Source organism: Scyliorhinus canicula, chromosome 2 (assembly GCF_902713615.1).
Source record: "Scyliorhinus canicula chromosome 2, sScyCan1.1, whole genome shotgun sequence".
In the NCBI taxonomy this organism is placed as follows: Eukaryota; Metazoa; Chordata; class Chondrichthyes; order Carcharhiniformes; family Scyliorhinidae; genus Scyliorhinus; species Scyliorhinus canicula.
The window spans coordinates 231,507,505-231,524,291 of NC_052147.1; the positions used below are offsets into that span (position 1 = coordinate 231,507,505).

Sequence of the window (16,787 nt, forward strand, 5' to 3'; positions counted from 1 at the left end):
TGAACAAAAAAATCCAGATCCCTCTGCCCAAACGCATTTTGAATCTGCTATCCATATAGATAATCATTTTCCTTTCTATTTTTTCGGCCAAAATTGATAACCTCGTACTTAACAAATCAAACGGCATCTGCCAAATTTTGGCCCATTCTCCTAGCCTATCTATATCCATCTGTAAACTCTTGATCTCCTCTTCACTGCCTGCTTTCCCAACTATTTCAGTATCGTCCGCACATTTTGCTATGTTACACTCTGAATTTCAATTCCATTTATAAATACGTGTCCCGAGATACAGTGAAAAGTATTGTTCTGCGTACAGTCCAAGAGGTGCAGGAAGGGGATCTGTGGGAGGGAGCTCCAGACGTTCCGGCACCATCTTGGAAGGCCTCTGTCCCTGCTTGCAGGTCATTTATATAGACTGTAAACAGTTGAGGTCCGAGGACTGACCCCTGCGGCACCCCGCTAGTTGCAGTTTGCCAGCCAGACTGGACTCATTTATCTCGACATTTTGGTTTCTGTCTGTCAGCCAAACCTCAATCCAAATTAGTACTCTACTCCCAATCCCCTGTGACCTCATCTTCTGGATCAATCTTTTGTGCAGCACCTTATCAAACGCCTTCTTAGGCCAGATTAGGAAGTTAGAGGTCAGTAAAGAAGCAGCAACTAAAGCCAGTAAGGTACAAGACAATAAACTCAATGTGACTAAGGGGAAGAGTAGTCAGGGAAGAGATGATGAACGCAAAGGGACAGGTGGTCTGAGGTGCATTTGTTTTAATGCGAGAAGTGTAGCAGGTAAGGCAGATGAACTTAGGGCTTGGATCAGTACCTGGGAATATGATGTTATTGGTATTACTGAGACTTGGTTGAGGGAAGGGCAGGACTGGCAACTGAATATCCCAGGGTATAGATGCTTCAGGAGGGATAGAGAGGGAGGTAGAAGGGGTGGAGGAGTTGCATTACTCGTCAGAGATGATATCACAGCTGTGATTAAGGAGAGCACGATGGAGGATTCGAGCACTGAGGCAATATGGGTGGAGCTGAGAAATAGGAAGGGTGCAGTAACATTGTTGGGACTTTACTACAGACCTCCCAAAAGCGAGCATGAAGTAGAGGTACAAATATGCAGACAGATTATAGAAAAATGTAGGAGCAACAGGGTGGTTGTGATGGGAGATTTTAACTTCCCCAACATTGAATGGGATTCGTGTAGTGTTGGAGGCGTAGATGGAGCAGAGTTTGTAAGGAGCATCCAGGAGAGTTTTTTTGAGCAGTATGTAAATAGTCCGACTCGGGAAGGGGCCATACTGGACCTGGTATTAGGGAATGATTCCGGCCAGGTGGTTGATGTTTCAGTCGATGATTACTTTGGGAATAGCGATCACAATTCCGTAAGTTTTAGAATACTCATGGACAAGGACAAGAGTGGTCCGAAAGGAAGAGTACTAAATTGGGGAAAGGCAGAGTATAACAAAATTAGGCAGGAGCTAGGGAATGTGGATTGGGAGCAGCTGTTTAAGGGTAAATCCACATTTGAAATGTGGGAGTCTTTTAAGGAAAGGTTGACTAGGGTGCAGGACAGACATGTTACTGTGAAAATGAAAGATAGAAATGGCAAGATTAGGGAACCATGGATGACGGGTAAAATTGTGAGACTAGCTAAGATGAAAAAGGAAGCATACATAGGATCGAGGCAACTCAAAACTGATGAAGCTTTGGAGGAATATCGGGAAAATAGGACGAATCTCAAACGCACAATAAAGAGGGCTAAAAGGGGTCATGAAATATCTTTGGCTAACAGGGTTAAGGAAAATCCCAAAGCCTTTTATTCGTATGTAAGGAGCAAGAGGGTAACTAGAGAAAGGATTGGCCCACTCAAAGACAAAAGAGGGAATTTATGCGTGGACTCAGAGGAAATGGGTGAGAGTCTTAATGAATACTTTGCATCGGTATTCACAAAGGAGAGGGACAAGACGGATGTTGAGGCTAGGGATGGATGTTTAAATACTCTAGGTCAAGTTGTCATACGGAAGGGGGACGTTTGGGGTATTCTAAAAGACATTAAGGTGGACAAGTCCCCAGGACCGGATGGGATCTATCCCAGGTTACTGAGGGAAGCGAGGGTTGAAATAGCTGGCGCCTTAACAGACATCCTTGCAGCATCCTTGAGCATGGGTGAGGTCCCGGAGGACTGGACAATTGCTAATGTTGTCCCTTTGTTTAAGAAGAGTAGCAGGGATAATCCAGGGAATTATAGACCTGTGAGCTTGACGTCAGTGGTAGGCAAACTGTTGGAGAAGATACTGAGGGATAGGATCTATTCACATCTGGAAGAAAATAGACTTATCAGTGATAGGCAGCATGGATTTGTGCAGGGAAGGTCATGTCTTACAAACCTAATAGAATTCTTTGAGGAAGTGACAAAGTTAATTGATGAGGGAAGGGCTGTAGATGTCATATACATGGACTTTAGTAAGGCGTTTGATAAGGTTTCCCATGGCAGGTTGATGGAAAAAGTGAAGTCGTATGGGGTTCAGAGTGTACTAGCTAGATGGATAAAGAACTGGCTGGGCAACAGGAGACAGAGAGTAGTGGTGGAAGGGAGTGTCTCAAAATGGAGAAGGGTGACTAGTGGTGTTCCACAGGGATCCGTGCTCGGACCACTGTTGTTTGTGATCTACATAAATGACCTGGAGAAAGGTATAGGTTGTCTGATTAGCAAGTATGCAGATGATACTAAGATTGGTGGAGTTGCAGATAGCGAGGAGGACTGTCAGAGAATACAACAAAATATAGATAGATTGGAGAGTCGGGCAGGGAAATGGCAGATGGAGTTCAATCCAGGCAAATGCGAGGTGATGCATTTTGGAAGATTAAATTCAAGAGCGGACTATATGGTCAATGGAAGGGTCTTGGGGAAAATTGATGTACAGAGAGATCTGGGAGTTCAGGTCCATTGTACCCTGAAGGTGGCAACGCAGGTTGATAGAGTGGTCAAGAAGGCATACAGCATGCTTGCCTTCATCGGACGGGGTATTGAGTACAAGAGTTGGCAGGTCATGTTACAGTTGTATAGGACTTTGGTTCGGCCACATTTGGAATACTGCGTGCAGTTCTGGTCGCCACATTACCAGAAGGATGTGGATGCTTTGGAGAGGGTGCAGAGGAGGTTCACCAGCATGTTGCCTGGTATGGAGGGTGCTAGCTATGAAAAAGATTGAGTAGATTAGGATTGTTTTCGTTGGAAAGACGGAGGTTGAGGGGGGACCTGATTGAGGTCTACAAAATTATGAGAGGTATGGACAGGGTGGTTGGCAACAAGCTTTTCCCAAGAGTGGGGGTGTCAGTTACAAGGGGTCACGATTTCAAGGTGAGAGGGGGAAAGTTTAAGGGAGATGTGCGTGGAAAGTTTTTTATGCAGAGGGTGGTGGGTGCCTGGAACGCTTTACCAGCGGAGGTGGTAGAGGCGGGCACGATAGCATCATTTAAGAGGCATCTAGACAGGTATATGAACGGGCGGGAACAGAGGGAAGTAGACCTTGGAAAATAGGAGACAGGTCTAGATAAAGGATCTGGATCGGCGCAGGCTGGGAGGGCCGAAGGGCCTGTTCCTGTGCTGTAATTTTCTTTGTTCTTTGTTCTTTGTTCTGTAATTCTAGATATACCACATCCACAACGTTCCCAATTATCCACCTTGCTGATTCCATCCTCAAAACAACTCAAACAAGTTTGTCAAGGATGACTTACGCTTCATAAAACCATGCTGACAATGGTGGATTGAGCTGTGTCTTTCCAAATGTTCATCACTGCAGGAGATTATCAGAGTAGTGTTCCAGACCAAATCATCTTCAGCTCCTTCATCAATGACCTTTCCTCCATCATAAGGTCAGAAGTGAGGATGTTCGCTGAAGATTGTGATTCCTCATATACTGAAACAGTCCATGTCCATGTGCAGCAAGACCGGACATATTCTGGCTTGGGTTGATAGGTAACAGTAACATTTGCACCACACAATTGGTAGGAAATCACCACCTTCAACATGAGAGAATCTATTCATCACCCCTTGACATTCAATGGTAGAACTATTGTAGAATCCTCTAATCAACATCCTGGGGGCTTACCATTCACCAGAAACGCCACTCCACTCTGACAACACTCAAGGAGCACCATCTAGAACAAAGCAGTCCGCTTGATTGGGATCCCATCCATCACCGATGCACAGTAGCAGCAGTGTGTACAATCGACAAGATTCACTGCAGCAACTTACCGAGTCATCTTTGGCAGCACCTTCCAAACATGCAACCTCTACCACCTAGAAGGACAGGAGAAACAGATGCATGGGAACACCACCACCCGCATGTTCCCCTCCAAACTACACACCATCCTGACTTGAAACTATATTTCACGTTGTGCCACATGACACAAGAGGAGGCCTCCACATCTGACCAAGAAGGCTTGCAGCAGAAGTCAGCAGCTGAAAGGGGTGGAGGGATCATAGGAAAGAACTGGATGCAGTGACAGAAGTAGGTCAATGGAGGGCAATGGATGAAAGACTGGCAGGTGAAATCCATTAATCTTTTATGTTATTGCATTATGAAATTTTTGTTTATCTCAATATCCAATTTCAGAATCCAGAAGATTTAACAAACTATGAATCTTAAATGTATACTTACACTTGCTTTTCCACCATCAGAGGGATCATCTTCAAGACTAGCTAATGTCCTGGAGGTCCTTCCATTAACATCAAAGCAGGAGGAGCCGTCAGATGCACTAACATCACATCCTTGCTCTAAACATTGCGCCATCTCAGATACAGGCACGTCAGTGGGTTTGAGTGCTCCGGAAAAGGTGGTTGAACACACTGGGGAAGGCACGTCACATTCGCTTGAGGAACTGTTGGAGATAGGTAGTTCACAGGCCTCTGACAGGCCTCTGACAATCGGAGGTGTGTTGGAGACAACGACAATGCTGAGCCAGGCAAACAATGGACCTCTGGAGTCATTTATTAGGCAGCAATTCTGGATGTCTAGCGGGATGCATGTGGAGATGTGGTAGCTATTCCCGAAGGTCTGCATGCAGGTCTGAAGTCTGAAGGTCTCTGTATTGGAGGCCATGTGGGGGAGGAGATCCAGTAACTTTATCAAGCATTTCTGGGGTGGCATTCAGACTTGCAAACCCACACACTGGCAGTAACCTCAGCAGGACACTGCCGATGTGCGATTTGGATGAGGCACTCAGTGGCTCTGCTAGCTATTCATCCACCTGTGGTGAGCAGGGAGGTACAAGCCAACCACATGTTGGCAGATGATGCGGCTCCATGTATTTGGGTACCACTTAGGATACCCTGATGATGACAGTAGCTCCTCCACCGCTCTGCCAGTGACCGTTTCACTGGAGCAAACCACAATGACTGAGGGGTGCACTGCCATTGTCCACTAAAGGCCCTCAAAGACACCAGCAACTGGAGGACTGCTGCAAAGGTCATCCAGGCCAAAGGGGTATCAGAGTCAGCAGCATGTTTCCATTGCAGCTGCCAGCGACAGGGGAGCACCAAGACATAGCACTCATAAGCAGTTAATTAAATTACTATAAACTCATAAGGGCTACTACAAATGAGATCTTTATCTTTTTTACTTATCTCATGTTTTTCGTGCTGTCACATAACATGCATTAAAATGTAACCTCATGTCACATGTCCTTCTTGTGCTTTCTGTGCCAATGAGATAAGAGGCCCTCAACTCAAAGGTAAACAGTGAATGAGTTTCAAAGTTCATTTCAGGAGGAAGCACAAGAAAAAGAGAGTGCCAGGAGGGCTGTAAGACCCGAGCAATAATGTAACTGCTTCTTTCCAATGATTTGGAGCGTTGACATTGGAGGTCTATTGAAAGCTCCTTTGAACCAATACGTGCCTGTTGTCCCTGGTTCCCAAAAGCAGCCTTATTTCTGGGTTATCATCATCACCCTGTAGCTGAGCAGGTTCTTCTTCAAGGTTTGTGCTGGAATCTTCATCATCAACTTGTGGACACACATTGGATTCTTCGCCCTCCCCAGATTGTGTAGGGTACAGGAGATAACTATTAAGTGTGACATGCATTCTGGTGGATCCTGAAGAGATCCTCCCCATTGGGCAAGGCAATGGACCCTCATTTTCAGGAGGTCTATTGTCCTCTCAATTATGGCCCTTTTGGAAGTATGGCTTCTGCTGTCCCTCTCCTCCTCAGGCATGTTTAGATATTTGATTGATGTTATCAGTCACCTTTTCAGAGGATATCCTTTATCCCCCACCAGCCAGCCATCGAAGCGTGCAGAGGCATGAAAAGCCTGGGAACTTGCAAGTAACGGAGAATATAAGAATCATGACAATTCCCAGGATACTTCGCACAAACCTGGAGGATGTGCTGCTGGTGATCACACATTAGCTGGACACAGAATGAATGGAAGCCCTTGTGATTCACAAAGGATCATGCCTCTCCAACAGATGCCTTGATGGGCACCTGGGTACAATCAATAACTTCCTGAATCCTTGGGAATCCTTTAATCTCTGCAAACCCTCTGGAACACTCTGCCCGGCTATCCTCATCTGTCTTGAAACCTATGAAGGTTCTCACCCTTTTGAGCAGTCCATCCTTCACAAGCTTTATGCAGATGTATGGTACAAATTGTGATACAACGCACAGAGCACCAACAGGATTCTGGAAGGAACCCAAGATATAAACGTTCAGGGTGACAGTCACTATTAGTGCCACTGGCATTGCGTGCCCACCTACACATTTGGAAGCTGTCACAGGCCCTATCATGTCACCGGTTGATGTTATGGTATCCCTTGAGAGAAGGATCCTTCTTTGACACTGCATCTCTGTCATCTCAAGATAGCTGAAGCTAATCCTGTAGACTCTTCCAGCAGGGTATTGGCGCCTCCTCCTACCTCTTCTCCGCCGCAAGCCTTGCTGTCCTTCAACCGCTTCAGGTTGTGCTTGATCCTGTTGGCAAATTCTTTAACAATTTCTGCAGACGTCCTCTTCTCCACATCTAAGGAAGTGCCTCCAGCTGAATAAACGATGCCCATTTTTCACCTTCTGCTTTGCAAAGGTTCTGCTTGTATTATGATCCGGCTAGTTAATGAAGACTGTATAATGTCCCTTAACTTACATAAGAAATGAGTAGGATGCATCACTGATGAAACAGAACTGCCCAGGCTCAAATTACTTGTTTATTCCTACCTCCTCACTTCTCCATTCCTCCTGAGTCTCATATCCTACAATCGATGTAGAACGTGTAAAAAGTGCGATCCCTGCTTGCCTGTTTTTTCTGCGTGCTGATCATAAAAATTAACCAGATGGTTTTTTACAACAATCAACAATGGTTCCATGGTCATCTTTGGACTTTACTTCCAGAGATTTATTGAATTTAAAATTTCACCGCGTGCCATGATGGGATTCCTCGTGTCCCTGGGTTTCTGGATTACTAGTTAAGTGATGATACCACTCTGCCACCACCTCCTGTCTGACCATAAAATTGAAAGCGCCTCGAAAAATTGCAGTACATTGTGTCTTTAATTAGCTCAATTTTCCTTCAATTGATGTCGGACAGACTTCCGACATTCAATCATGAATATCACGATGCAGTGTTACACATAGAAACATCCATAGAAAATAGAAGCAGGAGGAGGACATTCGATCCTTAGAGCATGCTTCACCATTCATCATGATCATGGCTGATCAAGTTCAACACCCTGATCCTGCCTTCCCCCCATATCCCTTGATCCATTTAGCCCCAAGAGCCATATCTAATTCCTTCTGGAAATGGCACAACATTTTGTCCTCAACTACTTTCTGTGGTAATGAATCCACAGATACACCACTCTCTGGGTGAAGAAATTTCTCCTCACTTCAATCCTAAAACGTTTACCCTTTATCCTCAAACTATGACCCCTAGTTCTGGACCTCCCCACCATCAGGAACGTTCTTTCTGAACCTATCCTGTCTAATCCTTTTAGAATTTTGTAAGTTTCTATGAGATCCCCTCTCATTCTTCTAAATTGCAATGAATATAATCCTAACCGACTTAGTCTCTCCTCATGTGACAGTTCCACCATCCCAGGAATCAGCACTCCTTCCATAGCAAAAGCAACCTTCCTCGGGTAAGGACACAAAAAACTGTACACAATACTCCAGGTGTGGCATCACCAATGCCCTACATAATTGCAGTAAAACATCCCTCTTCCTATACTCAAATTGTCTCGCCATGGAGGCCAACATACCATTTGCCTTCTTTACTATCTGCTGTACCTGCGTGCTTACTTTCAGCGACTGATGCACGAGGACACCAAGGTCTCGCTGAGTATCCACCTCTCTCAATTTACACCCATTCGAATAATAATCTGCCTTCCTAATTTTGCTACCAAAGCAGATAACCTCACATTCATCCACACTATACTGCATCTGCTACGCATGAATGGAATACATCAGGAATCCCTCCTGATGCTATCACACCCTTTTTCACATAACATCAGGAGTGTTGGGCGCCCATACGGGCAACGTAACATTCAGGCCAATATCTCCTGGCAACCTATTTGCACCCTCCTCATAGCTTACTTTCTCACTTTGCCTTCCATCCATTTTGTCACTTGTTTTTTTCTCACCATGAGCCTGCATTTCATTTATTTTCAAATTTTTGAAGCTATTAATGAATCAGCTTTCACCGCCCCTTCAGGCAATGCCCTCCAGGTTACTAAATGTTTTAGCTGGTTTGCTGATATATTTTCAGAGCACACAACATGTAGGAAATAACAAGTACCAAATTAATCAGATGATGTTTGATGTGCATAAAGTGTTGCTTCAATTTAACATAAATCAAAAGTAAATCATTGGTGCTTCCTGCGAATTATGTAGATCGTATTTTCTTGTTTGTCCAGGGAGCTGAATATACACAATGATTGAATCATTTTGAGATATTTAATAATCATACAAAAGCTTTAGTTAAAAATATCTATAGAAATCTAACTATTCAAAAGTCCTACATACATGTTATTTCTCACTACTGTTGTGTAACTGTACAGTGCTTCTTTTACTAATCTGCTAAGTAGTACTCACTGTCGTGGAAGTGAACTCTGAGACATTTCAGTCCTGCAACGTTATTCCTCAGTACAACTGTATTTTCACCAGTGACTTTGTCCACACGTTCAATGACTTCAAAATCAGAATCCATATAGTAAAGGAAGCCCTCAAATGTGGCTAATCCCCGAGGATGAGAAAGGTGGCTAACCACAGTCATTCGGTGTAAACCATTTAGATCTCCTCGTTCAATCTATAGGAGCAATACAAAATCAGTAGTTGCACATTATTTCAATAGTTGTATTTCATGAATTGGCATGAAGTATAATATTACTTATATTTCAAGATATTCTAGATAATTAATCAACTTGCAAATATCGTTAACATTGCCAGTGGAGGGGGAGGTGGATTTTGGCCATATGACACGAGTAAAGGCTGCCAGGTATATCCTGCAGACATCTTTCCATGCAGCATCCTTTTGTTTTGGGGGGAGGGGTTGCGCTGAGTGGGGGTGAGTGGTGTGACTTCCTGACCGGGCATCCTATAACCCACAGAAGGCCCCCACATTGGCAAGGGCTGTCCTCCCAGTGAAAGAGCCTCTCCCTGTCCTGCACAATGACGAAACCCCCCCTGACCCCCTCCAGCCCTGCTCACATCCCACTCTTCTAGTGCAGACAGTCCACTCACCCGTCTTGTGGGGCCTCCTCTGGCTGCTACTCCAGAGTCCTGTTTCAGTCACAGTGGTGGCTGGCACTTCCTGTGGTGCTGCTGGAACTAAAGAGCCACCTTTCCTCTGACTGGCCAGCTGCATTTAGTTTAGATTATTTGACTTTAAACCTAAAGACAGGAAGTTAATGGCCTAATTGATATTTAATCTCATTGGGGCTCCCAGCCAAGGCAAGGCAGGTGGATGGGCCCACTGCAGCAGCCATTAAATTCAGCCTCTTCTAATCATTGTCAAACATAGCACAGGGGCAGCATGGTAGCACAGTGGTTAGCACAGTTGCTTCACAACTCGAGGGTCCCAGGTTCGAATGCTGGCTTGGGCCACTGTCTGTGTGGCATCTGCACATTCTCCCCGTGATTGCATGGGTTTCGTCCGGGTGCTCCGGTTTCCTCCCACAGTCCAAAGATGTACATGTTAGGTGGATTCGCCATGATAAATTTCCCTTAGTGTCCAAAAGAAGATTAGGTGGGGTTACTGGGTTACAGGGATAGACTGGAGGTGTGGGCTTGGGTGGGGTGCTCTTTCCAAGGGCCGGTGCGGCTTCGATGGGCTGAATGGCCTCCTTCTGCACTGTAAATTTTATGATTCTTACCCAATCAAATTGATGCAAAAATGAAATCTTTGATGAAGCATCGTAAATTATAGAATAAATGTAAATATCTCAGCTGCAAACATGGTTAAGTTCCTTCATCTCCTTAAACCTCCTCCTCACCCCCCTCACCTCATTCATGGAATCAAGGTTCATGCTCACAATACAGTAGCATTCTCTGGAGGAATCAACAGAGAAACAGAATAAAGAGCTAATAATTATTGCGTTGTTTCTGCTAATCTCCTTTTAAAAGCATGGTGGGAGACTGGGAGATATTCAGAATGAAGAACATTTTGGGTATGTGCCTTCGTAACAAAAGGAAAATACATACCACACCAGTACCAGACACAGCCCAGTACAGCCTGCGTGCCTTGATGTCAATAGTAAGAAACTCTACATGATCCAGATCATTAGTGAAAAGAACTCGAGGATTCGAGCCATCCATATAAGCACTGGCAATCTTTGCTGGGATCCCACTGCCCGTACCTTGGTCAGTCCAGTATAACTTCCTGAAAAAGATTTACATATGGTTCTTAGAAACTCTGAAAGCATGCAGCAATCGGAGGAGGACAATGATAATATAGCAGTGTAACATGTTCATTGTGTTAACTCACCCATGCCACAGGTTCGAGTGAAGGTGTTGTTTATGAGGGAGGTAAACCTGATAATATTTATTCAATGGTGCTATAATCTAGCTGTGACTATAAATATCTTACTTTTGGTTGGAAATAATTCAATATAAATTTAAAGATTCAAAGTTAAGTATGTATGTGTGCTCCTGCATGCTGTACATCAGCATGCTTTTGTATTCTTCATGAGATGTGAGCATTACTGACTAGGCCAGAATTCATTGCCCATCCCTATTTGCCCCTGAGAAGGTGATGGTGAGCCAGGTTCTAAACTAAACCAAATGGGGTGGCCCCAGAATGCAACGAGTCATTCAAAACTCCACTGACTTCAGTGGGCTGGGAAAATCCCACCAGCGTTACGCTACATCCATTGATTTATTGTGCCATTTATTCCTTTGTTTTAGCAATCAGAGAAAAGTTCACATGGAACTGAATGTACTGCCAATCTACACACTATCTGTTGTCAATAGGCTGAACAACCCATACACAATCGACCAGATTCTCCATTCCTGAGACCAAGTGTTGACACCGGGAAAGGATTCGAGGAGTTTCACAGCAGCCAAACTGGTGCCGCACCTGGACCGATTCAGCAACCGTTCAGTGCAGGATTCGCCAAGCCCAGGATTGACACTCAAGAAGTTGACAAGCTGCAGCTGCATGTACACACGTCGCCCCTCACACACACCATCACAGCCAACAAGATGGCAGCAACACGCGCAGCCCCGAAGTTCACCGCCACAGAACTGGAGACCTTGCTAGGCGCCATAAAAGAGAGGCGGACAGGCCTGTACCCTATGGTGGGGAGGAGGCTGCCAGCGGCCAACATTCGTCATGCTTAGACAAAGGAGGCAGAGGTGGTCAGCGCCGTGGGAAACAGCATCCAAACCGGCCAGCATTGCCGGAAAATACACAACCTCCTCAGGGTGACCAGGGTGAGTATGCAGCACTGTGCCCCTGACACCAACCCCCATTCCACACACCCGTAACCCTATCAAACCCCTCCCATCCGGAGGGAGGCTGAACCCCCACCCTGCACCACAAGCTGCCACCCATACCAACCGTCATGGCCGGGTGCCCTGGACACTGAAGCCATCAACTACACACCCCCTGGGCTGCATGCGTCAGACAGTCTAACACTGTGGGTTTTCTGGGAGCAGAAGAAGACTGGAGGGGGACGGCCGGACCTGTAGCTCCTCACCATAGTAGAACAGAGGTCCCTGGACATGGTTGTCGGGCCCGAGGAAAGGGCAGTCTCCGGGGTGGAGGTCGGCACCGGACGAGGAAGTGAGACCCCACTGAATTTTGGTTCCCCATGGCACGTGTGTTACCCTCCCCGCCAACACTCCCACACCACCCTTACCCCCACACCACCCGCACACTCACACTACCCTCACACCCACACCACTCACACAGCCACACCACTCACACAGCCACACCACCTGCACACACACACCACCTGCACACACACACCACCCCCACACTCACGCTACCCTCACACCCACACCACCCGCACACCCACACCACTCGCACACTTACGCTCCATCACCCCCTACACCACCGCTCCACCACCACCATCACCCCTACGCCCCCTCCCCAACACACTACCCACACCTCCCAGCCCACAATGCAATCATGCATCTTGTCTTGCGTCTTGCCGGAGCTGCTGGTATGGGCTGGGCCGATCTGGTGTCCCCTACCCCCGGCCCCAGCAACAGCCAAAACCCCAGGTGCGGAGCAGCAATGAGGATGACACCAACATGGATGGGAGCCATGACCACATATCCCATGTCACCCCAGGGCTCGAGTCTGGGGATGACACAGATTTCGCATCACAGCTGTCTCCAATATCCTCCACCAACCCAGACACACTCACTTCGGTTGGGTATGTTAGTGAAGAGGCTCCTGGGGCACTATCTGCAGCACACCACCCACATCCGGTACATCAGGTGGAGGGAGGAACCCCCGAGGGGGTGGATGGTCAGAGGGCAGGCCGGCCCGAGGGACTGGCTGCCATCCAGACGGGTCTCGGGCTTCTGAAGCGGATGGTCCCATCCATTGTGGAGTTGCAGAAGTAGAGCCAGGAACTACATGAGGGGTTGTTGGTTAGCATGCAGCACCATGGATCAACATGTCCACGGCCAGGTGCATTCTGTGCAGGCAGTAGCCGAGGTCTAGGCAGGTCTGCCCTCACACAGGCAGCCATGTGCCAGGGCCACCAGGCTTTTGCAACAAGCCTCCTGAGCGTGGCCCAGACACAGAAGTTTAACTTTACATTTGTTATCACTGTTTCAATGTTGCTGCAGACGACCCAAAACCTGGACCTTAACTCCAGTGGGGAGTCGAGTGGGTGGCAAGAGTGTGTGTTTGGGAAAGTGGGGGATTTAGTAATTTTGAAGTAGCTGAAGATGGTTAGACATAGGTCATGACCCTGAGGAAATCCTGCAGCAATGTTCTGGGACTGAGGTGACAACCACAACCATCTTCCTTTGTGCTAAGTATGACTCCAAGTAGTGGATAGCTTTTCTTCAAATTTCCATTGTGTGGTATTTGTCCCCTTTATTGGCGATCCGCCAAGAGGATTACATGACTCGGGTAACTAATCAGATATGAGAAGGGGGTCATCATCCTGAGGACCTAAATCCATATGTGCCAGTCTTCAGCCAATTCGATTCACTCCATGCGCTATCAGGAAATGGCTGAAGGCACTGGATACTGGAAAGGCTGTGGGTCCTGACATTTCAGCAATGGAACTTGTGCTCCGGAATCGTACTGTGTTCCAGTAAAGTGTGCCACTGGATTTCTATATCAGTTCGATAATGGAAGCTGAGTCGCAGCTACAAGGATGGAAACCTTTGCATTGTGGTTATATATTAATAAACATTGCAGTTGTTATTTACCTAACTGGTGAACAGGAAATATTACACAGACTCCAGTTTTGCTAGGGCTCTTTGATGCTACATTCAGTTAAACGTTGCCTTGATGTCAAGGGCAGTCATTCTCACCTCATCTCTGGAGTTGAGCTCTTTTGTCCATGTTTGAATCAAGGCTGTAATGAGGTTTGGAGCTAAATAGCCCTGGCAGAACCTAAATAGAACGTCAGTGAGCAGTTTATTGCTGAGTAAGTGCCGCCTGATAGCTCTGTCGACAACACTTTCAATTACTGCTGATGATCAAGAGAAGACTGATGTGACGGGAATTGGCTGAGATGGATTTACCCTGCTTGCTCGGACAGGAGATATCTGGACAATTTTACACATTGCAAAGTAGATGCCAGTGGCACACTCGACTGGAACAAAGTACAATTCCGGAGCACAAGTTCCATTGCTGAACTGTCAGGATCCACAGCCTTTGCAGTATCCAGTGCCTTCAGCCATTTCTTGATATCGCATGGAGTGAATCGAATTGGCTGAAGACTGGCACATATGGATCTAGGTCATCAGGAGAAGGCCGAGATGGATCAATCACTTGGCACTTTTGGCTGAAGATGGTGTCAAATGCTTCAAGCTGGTCTTTTGTACTGATGTGCTGGACTCCCCCATCATTGAGGATAGGGATATTTGGCACCATGGTAGTGTCAAATATGATGAAAGAGACCATAAAACCATAATCAACAGGAGCAGAAATAAGCTCTTCGGCCCATTGAGTCTGCTCCGCCATTCATTGAGATCATGGTTTATCTGGTATAGTCCTCAACTCTACTTTCTAGCCTTATCCCCAGAACCTTTTAGTCCCTTACCGATTAAAAATCTGCCTATTTCAGCCTTGAACGTATTTAACGATCCAATCTCTGCAGGTCTCTGTAGTAAAGAATTCGACGAGTTACTACCCTTGTCATCTTCATCTCTGTCTTCAATGGGTGACCCCTTACTCTGAGATTATGCCCTCTGGTCCGAGATTCTCTCACAAGAGGAAACATCCTCTTAGCATCTGCCCAGTTAAGTCTCCTGAGAATCATGTACGTCTCAATAAGGTTGCCTCTCATTCTTCTAAACTCCAATGAGTACAGGCTCAACTTATTTAACCTCTCCTCATAAAAATATCCTTCCATATCTGGGATCAGCATAGAGGACTTTCTCTAGACTGCCTCCAATGCCAGTATATCTTTCCTTAGGTAAAGGGACCAAAACTATTGCAGGTATGGTCTAACTAGTGCTTTGTACAGTTTTTATACTTGATTGACTATGATGAAGTACAGGCCAACATTCCATTTCCCTTCCCAATTGCCTCCTGAACTGGTATCGAGCTTTTTGTGATTTACGCTCAAGGACCCCAAATGCCTCTGTGTTGCCGCTTTCTGCAGTCTTTCTCCATTTAAATAATATTCAGCTCCTTTATTCTTCACACCAAAGTGCATAACGCCACATTTTCCTACATTATATTCCATCTGTCAAGTTTTTGCCTGCTAACCTAACCTGTCTATATCCCTCTGTAGACTCTTTATGTCATCCTCACCACTTGCCTTCCCATCTATTTTTGTGTCATCCACAAACTTGGCAATAGTGCATTCACTTTCCTCGTCCAAGACATTAATATATATTGTCAATAATTGTGGCCCCAGCACGGATCCCTGTGGCACTCCACTAATTACAGGTTGAGATCCTAAAAATGCCCCTCTGCCTTAGTTAACCAATCCTCAGTTAGCCAATCCTCTGTCCATGCTAATATGCGACCCCCAACGCCACGGGCTCTAATGTTATTAGGTCGCTTTTGGTGTGGTACCTTACCCTTATTGTGAAGATGGGACTTTGTCTCCATAAGGACTGTGCGGTGGTTACCCTTACCAATGCATCTGTGTCAAGTAGACTGGTGAAGATGAGGTCACATAGGTTTTTCTCTATTGTTGGTTCCCTCTCCACCTGCCTAGCCCCAGTCTCACAGCTCATCTTTTAGGACTCAGCCAGCTTGTTCAGTGGTAGTCCAGTGATGTTCGCACTACACCACCCCTCCCCCATTTTCGACTTTGAAATTCTTAAACTTTTTTTTAAATCAAGTCGGTTGATGCCACATTTCGAAATGCAAAATATTTAGCATCACACAAATGAGAAACCCACCATTTCTGTTCAACTCTACATTTAAGTTATAAAATTACTTATAAATCTACTATATTGTTCCACTCACCCTCTTGCTGGATCTACCACAATTCCCTTGGGCCGTCCAACACCAGTCCTTTGTCCATTATTAGTGAGTATTGTTTTTCTGTACTGGACATCACCATGCACTTTTACTACCTAAAAGAACAAGAAATGAGCTTTCATGTCATATGGAAAAAAGTCTACAAATAATTAATGAAATTATTAATCATCACTGTGTTCATACTTTTTGTAAATCTCATCATAAAATATCAGAAATCCTGCAAGAACAATTCACAATTATCTTACTACAATGTTTCTCTTTCATAACAATCTGAATTCAACACTGACCATATTTTAAGCCCATACCATCCTAAAAAGTGAGATATTTGAATAAAATTAAACTTAATTCAATGTTGATTTTGCGACATTATTACATTTGTGCTTTTCTAAGTTCTGTAGAGCTAATGCTTTTTCATGCAATAAATGCATATGCATCCCCTTTAATAACATCACCTGAGATTTGATGGACTGGAGAAATATTAACACGGCAACACAGAGGATGGGGAATGAATGACAATAGTCGTCTCAATAGCAAAATAGCATACTGCCAACTTAGAGTTTGTCATATCAATAATTGATAAATACTGTTAAATGTTTTTGTTTAAAACACAAATTAATCTTCCATGGTCTTCTTTCTGGACAAAATTATTTAGCATAAAGATT

At 45.4% G+C, this 16,787-nt stretch overlaps 1 protein-coding gene across 4 annotated transcripts in view; it reads right to left on the reverse strand.

Annotated features, from left to right (window-relative positions):
- lrp2a (low density lipoprotein receptor-related protein 2a) overlaps positions 1–16,787 on the reverse strand; it is a 432,071-nt gene that overhangs the window by 184,156 nt on the left and 231,128 nt on the right. For all 4 annotated transcript variants that reach the window (XM_038789773.1, XM_038789772.1, XM_038789771.1 and 1 more), the window contains 3 exons: positions 16,111–16,220; positions 10,695–10,872; positions 9,087–9,300 (listed from right to left, as the gene is read on the reverse strand). In XM_038789773.1, coding sequence (XP_038645701.1) covers positions 9,087–9,300; positions 10,695–10,872; positions 16,111–16,220 — 502 coding nt within the window. The remainder of the gene's footprint in view (positions 1–9,086; positions 9,301–10,694; positions 10,873–16,110; positions 16,221–16,787) is intronic.